Source organism: Haliaeetus albicilla, chromosome 1 (assembly GCF_947461875.1).
Source record: "Haliaeetus albicilla chromosome 1, bHalAlb1.1, whole genome shotgun sequence".
Lineage (NCBI taxonomy): Eukaryota > Metazoa > Chordata > Aves > Accipitriformes > Accipitridae > Haliaeetus > Haliaeetus albicilla.
Window position 1 is genome coordinate 15,601,792 of NC_091483.1, and position 17,662 is coordinate 15,619,453.

At 39.3% G+C, this 17,662-nt stretch overlaps 1 protein-coding gene across 8 annotated transcripts in view; it reads left to right on the plus strand.

Annotated features, from left to right (window-relative positions):
* The window catches only part of GAB1 (GRB2 associated binding protein 1), a 102,886-nt gene that overhangs the window by 51,300 nt on the left and 33,924 nt on the right, over nt 1–17,662 (plus strand). For all 8 annotated transcript variants that reach the window (XM_069779922.1, XM_069779956.1, XM_069779950.1 and 5 more), the window contains exon 2: nt 7,964–8,258. In XM_069779922.1, the coding sequence (XP_069636023.1) occupies nt 7,964–8,258 (295 nt within the window). The remainder of the gene's footprint in view (nt 1–7,963; nt 8,259–17,662) is intronic.

Sequence of the window (17,662 nt, forward strand, 5' to 3'; positions counted from 1 at the left end):
TTCTAATTAAGAGCTGATGAAAAGACTGAAGCAACTTTAAAAACAAAACAAAACAAAAAAAAACCCCAAAAACCCAACAAAAAAACCCGACAAAAAAACAACAAACAAACCTTTGTCAGACTAATACACAAAACCATTACTTTTTAAATAAATCCATCTGATGCAAAGCCAAATTGTAATTTGGTTGGGTGATTTTAAGTACTACGGAAGAGGCTGATCTTTAAGAGGAATCTGAAGGAAGGAGATGTCATGCCCTTGCTTATTGATTTGGGGAGCCTTCAGAAGTTGAAGAAAGATGTGAGATGCGGGAGGGAAGGAAAAATTAACCAAATCTGGTATCAGTGGTAGAGCGAAGCGATAGGAGGTGACTTGCAAGAGGGAGGGATTCGAGCAAGTGCATTGACTTTCCTAAGAAGAAAAAGCCTAAAAATAGGAAAAGAGGCTCAAAACTGCAATAAAGCAAGTCAATAAATGGAGAACTTTAAAACAGAAGATGATGTGATGAGAAGGAGAGAAGGGAGATTGTCCTGGCAGTGCTATTTTTAATAGGATGGATATGGGAAAGACTAGAGAGGGAGATGATCAGAACATGCTTGTGATCAGAGAGGAAAAGACCAAGTTTTGGAAATGTTCTGAGAAACAGGGCAGCAAAGCAAAGACCAGGTAGATGTGTGGGTAAGGGACCTGCAACAGATATACTTCTCCTTATGCCATGACAAGCATTATGTTTTCATTGCTGACAAAGCAGTGAGAGGAGATGGCAAAGCTAATATCTGTGATAGGGAACATGTTGCTGGCAACGCTGTTAGAGGGTTATGTCTTAGCCACGCAGGGTGGGTGGCGTGAAGGAGAACAACTATAAGTGAAAAGGTAAGTTTGCAAGTGATCAGAAACAACAGAATATTTATAGGCACAAGAAGTGGATAAGATGATGTAGGAAGACAGACGGATGATGTGGTCACTTGTCCAAGCTTGGAAACAGTGAAATGAGGGCTCAGGTCCTAGCTCTGCAGCAGATCTGCTTTATTGCTCTATATATCTCTCTGAATCTGTTCTCTGTTGGTGAAGAGGTGATGATAATTGCAGGAGTATGGTGGAGAGAAATTTGTGCTTGCCATTAGAAAATTTCTGACATACTACAGAAAAGTAAGTATTTATTGAAATGACTGATGCTACCAGTCATAATAAGGATCAGTTTAATGTGAATACTTGATACAGACCTGGCTGCACAATTACACTGGGAATAGGCATAAGGCTTTAAAAAAAAAAAGGAAGAATCCCCATGCAAAACGGAAGGGACTATGAAAATATTCAGTTAGTTTTAGATTCACAAAACAAAGCAGCAGTTAGTGCTACATTGTCTGAATTGTATTTTGTGCCTTTTTTGATGCTTTAATTAGTGGTGTAACACTGGGAGACAAACTCACATGCTGAAATGTCAGTTATGAAACAGTCCTCACAGTAAATCTTTGTGTAAGTATTGTTCTGCTGTATGTTCAGTGTTTTCTTTTGTTTATTTAACAAGCTAAAGTTAGAATCGACAGCACAAGACTAGAAAATGGTGACAATAGTTTGAAAACAGGAAATTTTGGCCTTGTGTGTATTCGGAACAGATGATCAGGATGATGGCCAGGAGAGTGGAAACTTCCACTGAGACTGTTTTTTCCTTATTTTGCTCAGTGAGAAAAGATGGTGCTTCCTGGAAAACAAGTCTTAAGTATTTAAAGAAAGTTGTAATGTATTCAGTATTTTCCTCATATCACACTTGTTTGTTTTGCAACGATCTGTTTACACTTTTTAGTATTTAATGCTACTAAAAGTAGAATGTTTGGACTATTGTCAAGTCTTGGAAATACAGTTTCTGCTGTTAGAGTTAAGATACTAAACATGCTTTTTTGTGCTCAATTTAGTTGTTCTGTCTTATGTTTCAAAAAAACCCAACACCCAAAGAAGAAGAAAGGGCATCATTTTTAGGGAAGAGGATGGCAGCTGCCAGTAGGTGTTATGACAGTGGTTTTCAGAAGTAGCTAGTAATTATATATTCTTCAGTTCTGGTGCTCGTGATATGGCCTTTTTCTAAAAAAAAAAAATTTAAAAAAAAAAATCAAAAACTTTTAAAAGCTTTCTAGAAAATGCTTTCTAAAAAACACCCCTTAATTTCCATGTAAAAATATGTGTTAATTTCTGAGGGAAAATGTCAGCTGAAATTTTGAAATTTCACCATGTTGGAGTTAGTTCTGCAAGCTGGAAGAGTAGCAAATGGAAAAAGTAAAGTTCTGTACTTGAAGTATCGTTACATAATGTGACCTCTTTTGGCTACTTCCCGGCAGTCCTCCCAAATACGTGCCTTGTGGGTTGAAGCTCATCAGTGACAGTTGTCACTGGTCTATGCCTACCACAAACGGGTTTTAAAAAGAAGCGTAGTGTGAAGGAACACTTATTTTTATTTCATTTGAGCCTCTAATGGGATGAAGAGTACAGGTCTAACGCATGAGTCAGCGAAGCTGTGCCAGAGGTGTGTTTGTCTCCTCTGATGAACAGAATACCTGGACACTAGAAATGTGGAGGCAAAAAGGAGAAGAAATACTCAACTTCTGTTTGTGATCCTTCTTCCTGTTGTTTGTCAAAGACTTGTAGCAATTTCACTGTTGTTTAACCTTTGCACTGGAAAAAATGTAAAGGGAGAGGGATAGATTAAGTAGATGGGAGCAAAAAGCTTAAAGAAAATTAAATCTTGATCCCATCGGACAAGTGAAAAGATGTCATCAGTAGGTTCAGGACTTAAACACATGTCCAGGAGAACATTCTGAAGTGACCTTGGGCTGTCTTTCTGTTGTCCCCACACCCCCCCCCCAATCTCTCTGGTTCATGCTCTGCATGTCTTATACTTACTTTCTAAGTTCTTTTGGAGCAAGGAAATGTTTTGTTGTGTGTTTGTAAAACATCAAGTGTTCTTTTGGATCCTTCCCTGTGCCTCTCTATAAGTTGCTTCTTTCTTCCAAGTCTTAGCTGACTCCTCTGGGAAAGGAGGATGCCAAATACTGCCCTTTTAAAGTACTCTCTGTGGAGTATGGAGATGAAAACATAAGCACAAATGTCTGCACACTTGAGAGATGAGAAGGAAGGCCTGAGATTTGTAACTTTATTCCTGGGTCTACTGGTCATACATGGGGGAAAGATTTATTAGTGGTATTGTCGGAGCGGGATGTAAGTGGTACCCTCTTTGGCTTAGCCAGTGCTCAACAGCTTCGGAGTTGGTTTTTTTGGGTTTGTTTTTGTTTTTTTTTTCACTGGATGCTACCCAAGAGAAAGAAGGTGGTAAATGTGCTAGAATAGGAAAATCAGATTTAAATGATATGAGGATTATGGGTAATAATACTTAGCAAACCAAAGAAGGAGAATTGACCAGTTTATTGGTAAGCAGTTACCTGACCACATGAGAGCAAATGCTGTAAAAAAATTGACCAGAAAAAGTTGTCTTTGATTTAACATTTCAAAGCTTTTATTTAAACATTTCATGTAATTATTTTGGCCTCTTGAGCAACAGCTTGACAGGATTCAAATGGAAGGTTAAAGCCTTTTTAAAATGTAAACGTAAATTATCTAAGCTTTCCTGCCCCTGCTTCCTTTCCCTCTCCATTTACACATACATCCCCTATTTCCTACATCTTTGAACTACAGCCAGCAGCTGAATGAGGTACATCTTGAATATGTGTGATGGGGCGGGAATCCATAAATGTAAGGATTAATGGAGGTACAGCTACAACTTCAACAGATATACCTCTTGTAAGGAGATTACAGGAGTAAATCCTGTGTACTGCATACAGGTTTAGGTACAGTCTTTCAAAAAAAAAAAAACCCCAAACAACCCCCAGGAATGCTAAATGATGCTTTCTGCCAATTTCTTAGCTGATTCACTCCCTTTTAAATCAGCAGTTTGCATATATGTGAGTAGAAAAACTAATCATAGGAATTTCTTGGTTTTGCTTTGTAACCTACTCAAAATGCTGTCTGAAAAATACAGAATTCTACTAGTCCTTTGATCATTTAATGCTCTGTGGGTGAGCAGCTTGTCACATTTTAGACTACCTCAAAAACAAGCAAACAAGCTTGTTTCTATAGTTATGATGGTCTCATGATATGATGGTCTTGTGATACAAACAGGACAATGTTTGGCAAGAACGGTGATGTCCTATGTTAGGCCAGCTGATACGCTTTGCAGCTCAAAGGAGAAAACAAGCTGAGAGGCACACAAGGCCTTTCTTAGTCTGAAACAAAAGGAGCAAACCTCGTTAAACCTTGTTTTGTAATAATTTACAAAGCCTACACAGGCTTCTGAATTAGGTATTTGATTTGCATGCAGTGTTTTGTAACTAGGTGTTAGTATATTTATAAAAAATATTTTTTAAAACCCTATTTATATTAATAACCCACTTTATATATATATGAGAAAATATTTCATTTTAAAAAACCCACCTTTTCTCCATTTGCTCAAATATCTGTCCAGAATGAAATGATATTGTTATGGGGACAAAATGTTTAAATCCCATACTGGCTATTTTTTTTACTTCTCAAACTTAGTGCAATTGACTTTTTTAGTACAGAAAACCAGTGTTTGATAATGTATGGTTGATAACATCAGTAACGTGACAGATAATTAGTACCTGTAATTTTCCTCTGACAAACCAGTTGCGTCTTTTTTGGTGATTATGAGAAATAGTCTGTAACATGCTCTGTAAAAGAAAATGCGAAACTTTCAAACAAGAATGCCCAAAGTGGGGTGGGGAATTGTATTTGCGTAACTATGTATTTGCACATGTGTATGCTCTCTTTTAGAGATTTCTTTTTGGAAAGCCATTACTGAAGAAGCTCTCTTCCTTACACATACAGCGCAGTATTCTGTACTTCAGTGAGGCAGTATACAGCTTTCGTTACAATGACAAATACTGAAATGTTAAAAATAGATCAAGCTTTAAGAATCCCAGATATTTTCAAATAACAAAGAGTGATTTATGTGGGCTCATTTTGCACTTTCACAAAATATAGAGGCGCTTTTGTACTATGATTAGCAAGGGTGCTGATGTCAGTTCGCTTGTCTAGCTTTAAGCTTTATTCTGCTGCTAAATTGTGCTTTGTACTGTAATCCAGAGAACCTTTGTATCTGCCTTGTTAGTGTGTAGTTTATGGAATTGCTTTTGTTTTTGAATATAATCTGTGCCAGTTTCAGTGAGTGTGACTCATTATATGACTGAAATAAATGTTCACATATGCACTATGTGAAAACTCTTCAAAAATAGTAGCAGGTGCTGGTAGGCTAAATTCAATGTTTTAAGTACTTTATAGTTGCTATTTTGTAGCCTGAAGGGCTGAAAGCAAATTCTGTTTAGCTGGTTGATTTTTCTGAATTTTTAAGTCCTATTTTCTCATTAATGCTCAACAGAGACTGTCAGGATTGCTAAGAATCTTTCGCTCCTTAACACAGTACTGGAAATAAACTTCTAGAAGAAGCATGCTTGGCTGATACAGAGTTGATTTTTTTTTTTTTTTTTTTACACAAATTGTGAGACAAAATGCTTTGTGCTTCTCAATTTCTCTTGTCCCTCTCCTATCTCTAATCTCTTTCTTCCTGACTTAAGTTTTGAAAATTTCATCTGAATGACTGAAGGCTGAGTTTAAAGATAAAGCTGGTTTCTGAAGCAACAGAGTTGTGCAGTTTGGTTCGTAACAGTTATCTGTGGTCAACCTTGTCTGGAGAGAGAGGCTCTGATACTGAAGTTTCCTGTTATCCCAGCATCTAAGTTGTCACTTGATTTGGCAACAGGAAACAAAACAAACTTTGCCAGTGTTTTTGGGTGCTGTGAAACAGTGCTTATCAGCTGTGCTACTAGAAGATGCTCACAGCTGAAATCTAAATTGAAGGGGTTTCATCTGTTACATCTTCTACTTCTGTGTTTTGCTGTTCACCCAGTTAAACTTACTGCTGCCATAGAAATAGTTGCTGGAGACCTTGACTTGATTCACACAGTTCAGCATTTAAAGGCAGATGCTGTATTCACAACTACAATAAATATACTTGTTTTATAAAGTACAAAAGTTATCTTAAAATCAAATAACTTGGTAGTTGGAGAATGGTTCACAAGCCTTAATTAAGCTGTCTGGCATTTTTCCCTTTCTCCTGTTTTCTGTATTATCTTTTCATAATAGCTTCCTAAGCTTGATACCAAAAAAAGGCATGCCCACTTGACAATGAGGGTTTTGTGAGTCTGTAGTGCAAAGCTGACGGCGCTAGTTCAGAGCTGGAAGATGGCAGTGCAGTTCTTGCTCTGTGTCCTTTATGTCCTCCCACCGCTAGTTTGTTTGAAGGTAACGGCTAGGTAAAAATGAAATGGGAGCATTCTTGTGCCTCAACAGAATGCGTCTGAATCTTTTCCTAGTACCTAGTAAGAAACTCTTTGTTTTCAAAGCTACATCCCAGTGTGTAAAGGACATCACGTGCCTTGACCTATTCTGGGACCGGCCATGCTTATGTCATTCCTTTCTTTGATTAGCATGCAGCCAGGGCTGGCCAAAAGAAGAATGCACTCACCTGTTTTATTTTTTCCACTTCTTCTATTGATTTTTTTTGTCCTTCCAAAGGACTTGCTGGTGACCTCATTTGAATATCCTAAATAAGTTTTAAATGGTGTGCCTTGGGGCGTGGTGTGAGTCTGCGGTGTAACACGCAGTGGCCTGGCTACTGCATTAATTTGCCTTGGTCTCCAACTTTGCTGAAAAGCATAAAAACAAATGAACAAACCAGTGATGGCTCCCCACTGTGTCCAGGCTCTACTTTGATTTCTAACTGTGAATGCAGTGCAGTTCTTCTAGTGTGCAATGGCAGTATGTCTAGTTTCTTGAACTGTGCCCGTTATCCTGGCATTTGTGCATAAAAGGAAGCTTATAGCATAGAAAGCTGTATTGCCGGTAGAGCTGAGGAACCAAAATGCGCTAAGTGGGGCAGTAAAGATGCTGTTGGTAACGCTGGGACAGTTGGTTTCTTGGTTTGAGTTAGTGTCTTTGGCGAGAATTATACCAGGCGATGGAGGCCCATGGGAATGAAGGGCAGCTGAGGATTAGTTGGAAGATGAGGCATTTTAGTTGTGCTTTTCTCCCAGACCAGGTTCTTTCTCTCTGCAGCAGCAGGAAGGCTGATCTAACAAGTATGGTGTCAGAATGGTGAAATGTATTTCTTCTGTGGACGTACCTTCCACAGAGACTCTTTTTATGCGGTAAAACTGTAACATTTGGTCATTCTTTCCATACCCATCTCTCTAATGGTTTCCAAAATAATAACATAGCTCTTTTTCTATAAGAAGTACTATTTTAGAGATATTGTGAGGCTCTGATTGTAGAGTTCCCCTAACATCGAGGCAAGTTACGATGTGAGCATTGTCTGTTCTTTAAATGCAGATTGCTATCGTTGAGTATCAGTGAAAAATTCAGAGTTAAAATGCGTCAGCCCCAAGCAGCAGATACTGGAAACAAGACGCTATGGAGCACTTAAAGATATATTTTATTTTGTCTTCCCCATGCCTATGTCAGCTTCCTTCAGAAGTTTTTTGTGTGCGCTTTTTTCCCTCTTCTGCTCCCCTCTCCCCTTTTTTCTTTACTGGATTCATCCCTTCTCATTTTGCAAACAGTGATTTAATTATATATTCTCTTCTTAAAAACAAAGCTCAAGTACAGAGGAAATAAACTTTAAAATACAAATTCACTAATCCTCTAGTCCACTGCTGTAACAATACGTAAATAGATTGTGTTAAATGTAGGTAACTGGTGTGTAGTGTCTTAGAATTATAATTGAATTAAAGTTACTACTACTCAGTTCAAACCAGGTTGAAACCATACACAAAAGGTAACAGTCTTAAAGTATGATTTCTTCCTTCTAATTTTTCTCCCTTTTTTTTCTCTCTCCAATTTTCAGGCATGGAAGAGGAGATGGTTTGTGCTTCGCAGCGGCCGTTTAACAGGGGATCCAGATGTATTGGAATACTACAAAAATGACCATGCCAAGAAGCCTATCCGTATTATTGACTTAAATTTGTGTCAACAAGTGGATGCTGGATTAACGTTCAACAAAAAAGAGTTTGAAAACAGTTATATTTTTGATATCAACACTATAGACAGAGTTTTCTATTTGGTAGCAGACAGCGAGGAGGAGATGAATAAGTGGGTTCGATGTATCTGTGATATCTGTGGGTTCAACCCTACAGATGAGGGTAAGTTCAGTTGGTTTTTCTGAGAAAGTGCAATGCCTACATGCGAACAATGTTTCAAAGGTCAGATGGCTATCTTTATCTGGCATATGTTTTAAAACGTGTATGCATTGGCTATGAAATTTCCTTGTTACTTGAAAAAAAAAAAGTAAGCAGAGCAGAGGGAGATATTATGAATTTCTTACAAATTAAGCGTGCCATAGAACTTGGATGGTGTTCTTCTGTTTTGCATGATGTTAGGTCTTCAGAGTAAAGGAAAAATCTTTAAGTAAAATCATGCAAAACAGAAGATCATCATAATCATCAAAGGAATCCCATTTGGTATAAAAACGTATGGTTATACAAGCAGGAATGAGTGCAAAATGTCAGGTTTCTAATATTACCATTTCTCCGTCTGCTTTGCAACTTGGAAAAAAAAAAAGAATCCGCCCCCCACTGGCCGAAACAAACAAAAAATAACTTGTAGTTCTCCACTATCCAGCTCTAATCCTACCAAAATAGACATTGTGCGAAAGCAGCTTGTAGGAAACAGGATGGTGTGTTTAATTCCCACAAATACCTTGTGGCCATTGCTTGTCATGAATCCATCCTTATTTATTTACTTATTATTCCTGCATTCCTTGTGGAGATTAGTGGGTTGCATGACTTGCTGTAGCTCTGTGTACAGTCCCAAGAAAAGATTAAATAGGAGCGGTAAGAGGGTTATACATAAAGCATGCCTGACTGAAGGGGATAGAATTAAATCCCTGGTTTTTGTAGGATTGTGGATTGAGGGAGGTGGGGGAAAAAAGGGCTTGTATCTCTTCTACTCCAGCCTAATCTTCAAAAACGAGTGGAAAATACTGTTGCTTTCTGAAGAGAGGCCCTTTTGTTTCTCCTTATTGCAGTTTTGAACCAAAACTTTGTCACGAAAACTTCATCTATGAATTACCACTCTAATAGCAAATTCAGTAAAGGGTACTTGTTTTGACAGTTCCAGCATGTTTTAATGACATCCTGAACATAACTGAGACCACCCACAGCACGTTTCTAAGAGTGATTGCCATGTGATTCAGTATTCAGTCTGCCAGGCATCTGTTACGTACGGGAGAGAGGTAGGCAGGTGGTTGCTTTTCAGTGGATAATACAGTAGTGCACCAGTGCAGCCGTGGGCAGGAGGCACTCAGAAATCATTGGTTCTGGGGACAAACTAGGAATCTGGGAAGCAAAGAGGAAATGTGTTTACCTGGCAGCTCTTGTGTATGTGAGAGCGCAAAGGAGCATGTGCCATTGCGTGGAACGGAGAGGTAGGGTCCTGTTGTGGTTTAACCCTAGCCAGCAACTAAGCACCACTGGACATGACATCGTATGATATGGAATATCCCTTTGGCCAGTTTGGGTCAGCTGTCCTGGCTGTGTCCCCTCCAACTTCTTGTGCCCCTCCAGCCTTCTTGCTGGCTGGGCATGAGAAGGTGAAAAATCCTTGCTTTCATCTAAACACTGCTTAGCAACAACTAAAAACGCCAGTATGTTATCAATGTTACTCTCATACTAGATTCAAAACACAACTCTATAGCAGCTACTAGGAAGAAAATTAACTCTATCCCAGCTGAAACCAGGACAGGTCCCCTCAGCCATGAGGGCTTTCCTTGCTGAGAGCTGGTGTATTGCTAATCTGTCATTTTCTATTGTTGTTACATCTTCTGTTGAACTGAAGATGAAAAGTGCTATGAGTGCGGAGAGAACTAACTATGTCCTCACTGGCTGTTTGGACCAAAACTGGTTTTTGCTTCAGTCAGTTGTATCAGTAACTTATCCCCATTATACCCTCATTGCATGTTTCATCTTCAGCATTTTAGCTTTGTCTGAATTATTCCAACACCTTTACTTTACATAGAAGTTGACAGTACTGTCTCTTTTATGGGTTTAGCAATGTCTTGCAGTGCGTTGTGGAAGAATTAAAAAAGCAAAATGGGAAAATCAGTTGCTGAGTGTTTATTGCCAAGTTCTTATTTTTACAAGATAAATCTTCCTACTGATGGAAGAGCAAGTCATAAACGTACTTTGTAAAATCTGTGTTAACCTACAGTTTATTTTGAGAAGTTAAAGAATAGGTGAAGTTCACTGCAGACAATAAAAACCCACTATTATTTTAGTGTGGAACTAAAGAGAGTGTATGGGGCATAACCAGCCTTCCCTTTAGCCTATGGAAGTGGAAGATAGTTTTCTTTGAAGCTGGACAAAATGCCTCTTGCCAGACTGGGTAAGGGTCTTGTTATGAGAGGGCTGTCGCTGGCATCCTCTGCTCGATCAAGGACTGCGGGCACCACTGGTTTATTGCTCCTGCTGCTGTTTGTTTGGAAGCCCAGTCCAATTGTATCCTTGGATTTATAAAGAAAAAAATTATGAGATGGTGGTGGTTAGTGCTATTAGAAAACAAATATGCGGCTGTTTTGGTGTTGGGAGGAATGAGGGAGAAAAAGTTAATCATAACTGTGGAGAGACCAAAAAAATGAAGATCACTTCAGACTAGCTCTGAGCTGCTCCTTCCATACTTAGTGAAGACTCTGAAATTCCTGTGATGCGAACTTTGTATTTTCTTTCTACTTTTCTTAAAAATGAGTATTCACAGTAATTTCCAACTATCTAATACTTTGTGACTTTCCCGCTAGAAGTTCATTTATGCACAGGAAATCTGTTCATTCTGGAGATCTGCAATGTTACATTTGTACTTGGACTGAGTAGATGAATTTTATGTTCTTTAGTCATACGTAGAAGCCATTGAGTCTCCAGCTTTCTGGTTGCATCATAGTATAGTATAATCTGTAATGATTACATTACGATTACATTATATGGCTTTTTATAGGGACTTTCTTTTAAGCAAGGTTTTACAGTGATTTAGGTCTTTTAAACTTACAAGATGGAAATAGGAAGGAAATATTTTATTTTTTTTCAATAAGGTTAATTTTACTTTTGTCAAGAAATTTCTGGGTACTTTTTAAGTTTTCTTCAGCTAATGCCTCTTGTTTTCAAGTAGAAGCTGTAACATGTTTATTTCTGTAGCATCTTTCTTTTTAAGAAAAGCAAAAATGTGTTGCCAGTGTTTTGTGCGCCTTGAACTCTAGTGAGAGATGTTCTGGGATGGAGAGACTAAATGGACATGAGAAATTACTATTCTCCTCTGTCTGCTGCTGTGGAGACCTCAACCGAAATATTGTGGCCTGAGCTTCCAGAAAGATGAGGATAAATGTTTAAAGAATGGTAGAAGTAGAGGAAATGGATTTTTAGAAGTGATCGATAAGGAGAAAAGTTGAAGGATTTGTTTTTCCCAGGAAGAAAACACTGAGGGAAGAGCTGGCTTTCAAAGTATAGAAAGCTGTGATAAGCAGGACATGGATCAGTTGTTATCTGAAGAGAGAAGTAATTTGTTTCTCTTTCAGTGAGTGATGTAACGATGAAGAAAAACCTTCTAAGGATATTTAAGCGCGGGCTGTGAAAGCCCTTCCCTAGAATTCAGTAGACATCTGTGATGAATGTTTTATACGTGCTCCAGCTCCATGTTTCTGTAATTTAGTGAATTGCGTGCTTGGCAGAGCAGGGGAAGGAGGAAATAATCTTACTGTATGCAAACATGTTACTTGCATGTATTCATTTGAATAAAGATAGCAATAACAAAGTAAACCAGAAGAAATAACAAAGTAAGGCAGAAGGAAAAAAGGGAAGAACAAGACGTTGAAATCTACAATTACATTTACACAAATAATTGCATGTGGTAAAGAAGGTTTCTGTCATAAGGACCGTACTTTGAAAGAGCTACAGCTTGCTTCACACACAACACTTTCAAAGCTTGCAGTATTTCTGTTCAGGCAGCTGCTATCTGGTATATGCCTCTCATGCCTTCTGTGTTTTGAACAGTAAAATTATTTTCAGGTAACCAATTCTTTTAATGATGTTCTGATAATACATGCACTGCAGGTTAATCATAGCTTGGGTGCAATATCAGTGACTGGCAGGATGAACACAGCTCCACTTCCGATCCTGACTGCCTGTATTTTCTCTAATGCTGCATGGTCAGGCATCACTGCTACTGTGCTGTGTGGTAGATCTCCATATCGGATTAGGATACCCCTGTGGTGCCTGTAACACAGTGTGGAACAGAAAACAGGCTCTGCCACTGAGAACTTACTATCTGCAGTTAAGAGACATCAACATAGGAGCAGAGGTATGGGAAGAAGTGAAAGCAAATAAGGTGGTTTTGACCATTGTGACAGATAAGTGGTCTTAGTGCTTCAGCTGTTGGACTGTGGTTGAACTCTGGGATTTTTGGGAAGAAATTTTCAGGGGGTCTTTGATAAATAAATAGTGGACATTAGAGGTGTTTAGGGTTCCCTTCCTCTATGAAGGGTCTGCCTGTAAGAAATAAAAAATGTTCCCCTTTGACAGCTTTAACAAGTGGATGACAGAGGCTGGCACACTTGGCAAATCAAAATCACCATCTCGATAACATACGAATATTGGAGACCTACAAACATGACTTTTTTGAGGGTAGAACTGCTGAGAGGAGGGTGAGGATAGACTGTGAAGGAGGCTGTCAGAGTTGCAAGATTTCATCTGGCAAAATTGCAGAGGAATGATAAAATTAGAAGAAGTGGTACCAGAGAAGGACCTGAGATTTGGCATAGCATGTTTGGTAGGGGTGGTGGCTGAAGAGCTGAGTAAAGGGAGGCAAAGCTGAGATAATCATTGCCTGTTACCCAAAGGAGAAAGAGAAGACAGCAGAGAAGACTAAGATGTCTTTGGCTTCAGATGGTGTGGTTAAAGGATTGGTGGCTAGGTGAGATGATGATGAATAGAGCACAAAATCTGCAACAGTAGGTCTTCCCTTACAAGTATGTGAGGAAAAAATACATATATTAAAAAGATATAATCTATTATTAGGAGTGCGGTCAGAATCTTAATCTTGAGTGTTTGGGGTTGTTATCTTAAGCTGCCATCTGCATGTGACAAAAATTCATATGGAAGGTGATTCTACTCTTCCTTGAGGAAAAATAAACTGCACCTAATATGCCTAGGTAATTAACTTAGTTTTCCCTGATTCCTGCTGGACACCTTATGTGGCACTAATGTCACCTGATGAGTTGCTGGAAGGGGATTGCAAGAGGGTGGGTTAGAAAACTGTTCTGCAGATTGCTAGTTCTCAAGTTGTGGGGTGCTGTGAGGCAGTACATGGAGCACTGAAAACCTCTCTGAAGCGCAAAGGTGCCTATGGTTCCAGACATCGTGCTGCAGCCCCAGCTGGGTAAACTCACCATGTGGCTAGAGCAGCCTGCTCTGCTGAGGAGAGCTCTGGGCCTTTTTAGTGAAGAAAAAAAGCCCAAATGTTTTAATGTGGTGGGCTGCACTGTTTCTCTTCACAAGCACCTACAGAAGTTAGTTTATAACAGGACTCCTTGATTATTTCTCCTGCGTCACCCAGCCTGTGTACCATCTGAAGATGGAGAGAACAGGCTACAGATGTTCTCCTCCCCCCCCCCCCCGCCCCTTGAATGAATAGTCTTCAAAAGAAAATTGGAGGTGGAGAGGGGGAAGAAATTCGGAGTGGAAATGGTTTTGGTATTTTCAAATTTTAAATGGGTAACCAAAAGTGCAGCTTAAAATTACATATGAACTGCAGATAGTAAGTACTGAATTTTAGGTGTGAGGTCTGAAAGCCAGAAACTTCAGCATGGGATAGGAACTTGGAACATTCAGTCATGTTTCTGGTTCAGATGCAGGAGGCAGGGTTGTCCTGAGCAATCATATACAACGAGCAACTGCTGAATTCTTCATTAGTGTTCTTTGAATAGGGTATTATGTTTACGTTCAGCAAAAGAGAGATACTTTGAAATTATATTAAACGAAGAAAACAAACTTAAATGCATGGGAACTTTTTATTGAAGTATTTAAAAGGATTTTCTCTGGGCATAGCAGAAGGGTTCAGAATTGAGGCTCACTGCATAGATTTCATATTGATTGTAAGCTGATCACTTATGCTGAAAACCAAACCCAGACTAACGTGTCCGTGCATCTTCTGGGCTGGATCTGGCTCACATCTATTGAGTTAGGTATGCGAACAGAGCAAGAGCTTGTTTGTCTGTGTCCGTCAGCGTACACATGTGGCCCTTTGATTCCAGGATCTTTCACTTGAGAACATGTAGAAGCTGACACTAGAGGAAACTCCAGCAGTGTATTTCAGGATGTATCTCATTATATTAAGCAGCACAGATAATGACTTAACAGACCTAATCTCCTTTTAAGGGTTAAAGTGAAGTTTGTTTGGTTTTTTTATGGTTCTGTGTTTTGGGGGTTTTTTTGGTTCAAGGTTATTACTCTAATATTTTGTTGGCCTTTGGTTGTTTTAATCGTAACATCTGCGTCATAGTAAATGGATTGAATGAAACATCTCAGAAGTATAGTAGAACATGTGATTGCATATCTGTTGCTGATTCACCGTTATAATGGGAAAATCCCATTGCTATTTTAGTCTTTCTACTTGGGATCTGCAAAGAATGCATTTTCTTACTTTTGACTGCAACTTTGACATTTAAAGAAATGCTTGCTGTAATGAGGCTTCTGTGTTTTATTCACTATGAGAACATTTCAAGTATTTACATAATAATAATATTAAGAGACTATATATCATAATGTACAAAATTTAATTTTTGCTGTCATTAAAAAAAAACCAAACCAAAACACAAAACCAAACCTAAATGCAAACTCCCACACTCAGATCTTCTAGATTGTTCATAAAGCACGGATATAGGTACATGTGGAATAAAGTAGCTTTATATAGTTAAGAAGGAAGAGAGGGAAGCCTTTTATTATTCTTGTTCAGAAAATGTTCTTTTTACCTCATTAATTTTATGATTGTTTTATTAGTGAGGCAAAAAATGGTTATGAGGAAAAGTACAAATTCTCGTGAAGATGATGCCTGTAACTGCTCTTAACAAATGAACTGAGAAAAGATAAAACTCTTGCCCTGTTTTGAGAAAGCTGCTTGTTCTAGCTGTACTGAATGCAGGAATTATAAAAACAAAATAGGATTCTTGTTATGCTCATTTGCATGTTAAATATTCTGGATGTTTTTCCAGCTCCCAGTTATTTCAAAGCAGTCCGAGTGTTTGAGCTCTGGGAACAAACCAAATGACTTACAATGCTCTTTGGTGTGCAGATGACCCCCTTCCCTAAAAATCTGCTAGTCCAAAGTGGAGCAAGTTGATGATTGTACTCTTTGAAATCATAATGGGCTGCTGGGAGAAACTCTTCATATCAGCTTCTGAAGTACATGGCTAAAGAGAATATTTGAGAGGGTACAGATAGGCAAACAGTATTCATTTGCTCAGTGATGAAAGTCATTAACATTACTGTTTTCTTCATAGTCAAATTTGAAATAGCTTGAATGGGTTAAGCAAATAAGAAGTAGCCCAGCAGTGAAGTGCTTTAGACTAAGTTCAGTTGCTTTTTAAAGTAGGAATTAGCCTACACGAATTAACGCTTACAAAATGCCTGTATGAGGATGAATTTCAGATCAGAAAGTTGGTATTTTAATAGTTTAATGCTCTATCCACTGCAAAAAACCACCAAAAATCCCAACCAAACCACACCCCCCCACCACCCCCACCCCAGCAGATCTGTAGGAGGACTTAGGGATTTTGTCAAGTGGTATCTGTGACAAAATAAATGAGGCAGCTCATCACAAGGAAAGTATCCCTAATGATCCATTAGCAGTAATGGGCTCCAAATCCTTGCTCAGAGAAGAGATCGTGAACCTTTTGGACATTGGACATTGTCACCTTTAATACTCAGTAACAATCAAAAGGCAAATAGAGTCATAGAATCATTTAGGTTGGAAAAGACTGTCAACATCATCGAGTCCAACCATCATCCATGCCTACTAAACCATGTTTTGGAGTACCTTGTCTATGTGGTTTTTGAATATCTCCAGGGATGGTGACTCAACCACTTTCCTGGGCAGATTATTCCAATGTCTGACAACCCTCTCAGTAAAGAAATTTTTCCTAATATCCAACCTAAACCTCCCTTGCTGCAACTTGAGGCCATTTCCTCTCGTCCTATCTCCAGCCACCTGACAGACGAGACCAGCACCCACCTCACTACAACCTCCTCTCAGGTAGTTGTAGAGAGCGATGAGGTCTCCCCACAGCCTCCTCTCCTCCAGGCTGAACAACCTCATTTCCCTCAGCCGCTCCTCATAAGACTTGTGCTCCAGGCCCCTCACCAGCTTGGTTGCCCTCCTCTGAACACGCTCCAGCACCTCAACATCTTTCTTGCAGTGAGGGGCCCAAAACTGCACACAGTACTCAAGGTGCAGCATCACCAGTGCCAAATACAGGGGAAAATGGTTAGGCTAGGAACAGAATGAATTATTGTTATGTCTTTGTAAATCAGTAAGTGTGTCCCAGACTTTTTTTGCACATTTTATGCAGGAAGGAATTAGTAGAGCTAGGAAAAGTGAGGATGAAGGGAAACCAGATCTGCAATGGAATGGCTTCTACACCAAGAAAAATTAAGCAACTAGTAAAGCTGTGACAAAGCTGTGTGAAGTTGGGAATGGGGATTATGAATAGGAGGCAATTGTTCACCATTTCTCTGAAGATAGGAGCTGAAGGATGTCAAGTGAAACTATCAGACAGCAGGTCTAAGATAAAAGGAAGTGTTTTCTTATGCCACACATAATAAGGTGTGGACCTCACTGCCACAGGATGGTAGTAGAGGTCAAAATTATAAATGTACTCAAAAGGGGTAGGACAAATTCAGAGAAAAGTCTGTCAGAGGCTGGTCAGCATAGACTGTGGATGCAGTCTCTGTGCTGGGGTGCCCCAAAGCTGCAGAGCCCCAGCAGCTGGGGGAGCATGGCAGGCTTGCCTTGCTGCTAGTGCTCAGTCTGTCTGCAACAGGCCACCATCAGCAGTGGCATCGTGGGCTTCAGAGACTACACATCTGAGATACTATATTTAGCCTAATGGTCTTCACCACCTTGCCTCCTTTCAGCAGTTACAAGTTGCAGCCAGCCTTCAACTTCTTTTTCTTTCTCTCTCACACTCATACTTTTTTCTTACTCCCCCCAGAAAGTAACTCTTTCTTTCTCCAAACTTGGGAGATACATTGATCCTCTTTCAAGCTTCTTGATTTTATTTTTCCCTGGAAAGTTACCCTTGAGTCTTGTTACTCTTCCTGGGAACGCTAGCGCATGGTTTGTTTAAATGCATTAGCCTCACGTAGGCACGCATCTTACTATATACCTGTTGAGCTCTCCTGACTACCTGTGGTCTAATTGACACACCCATCTTTCCCTAGAAGCTGCAGGGATGTCCTGTTTGATTTCTTTTTTTCCCCTTGTGTGAACTTGGCACCAAGTAGATCTAATG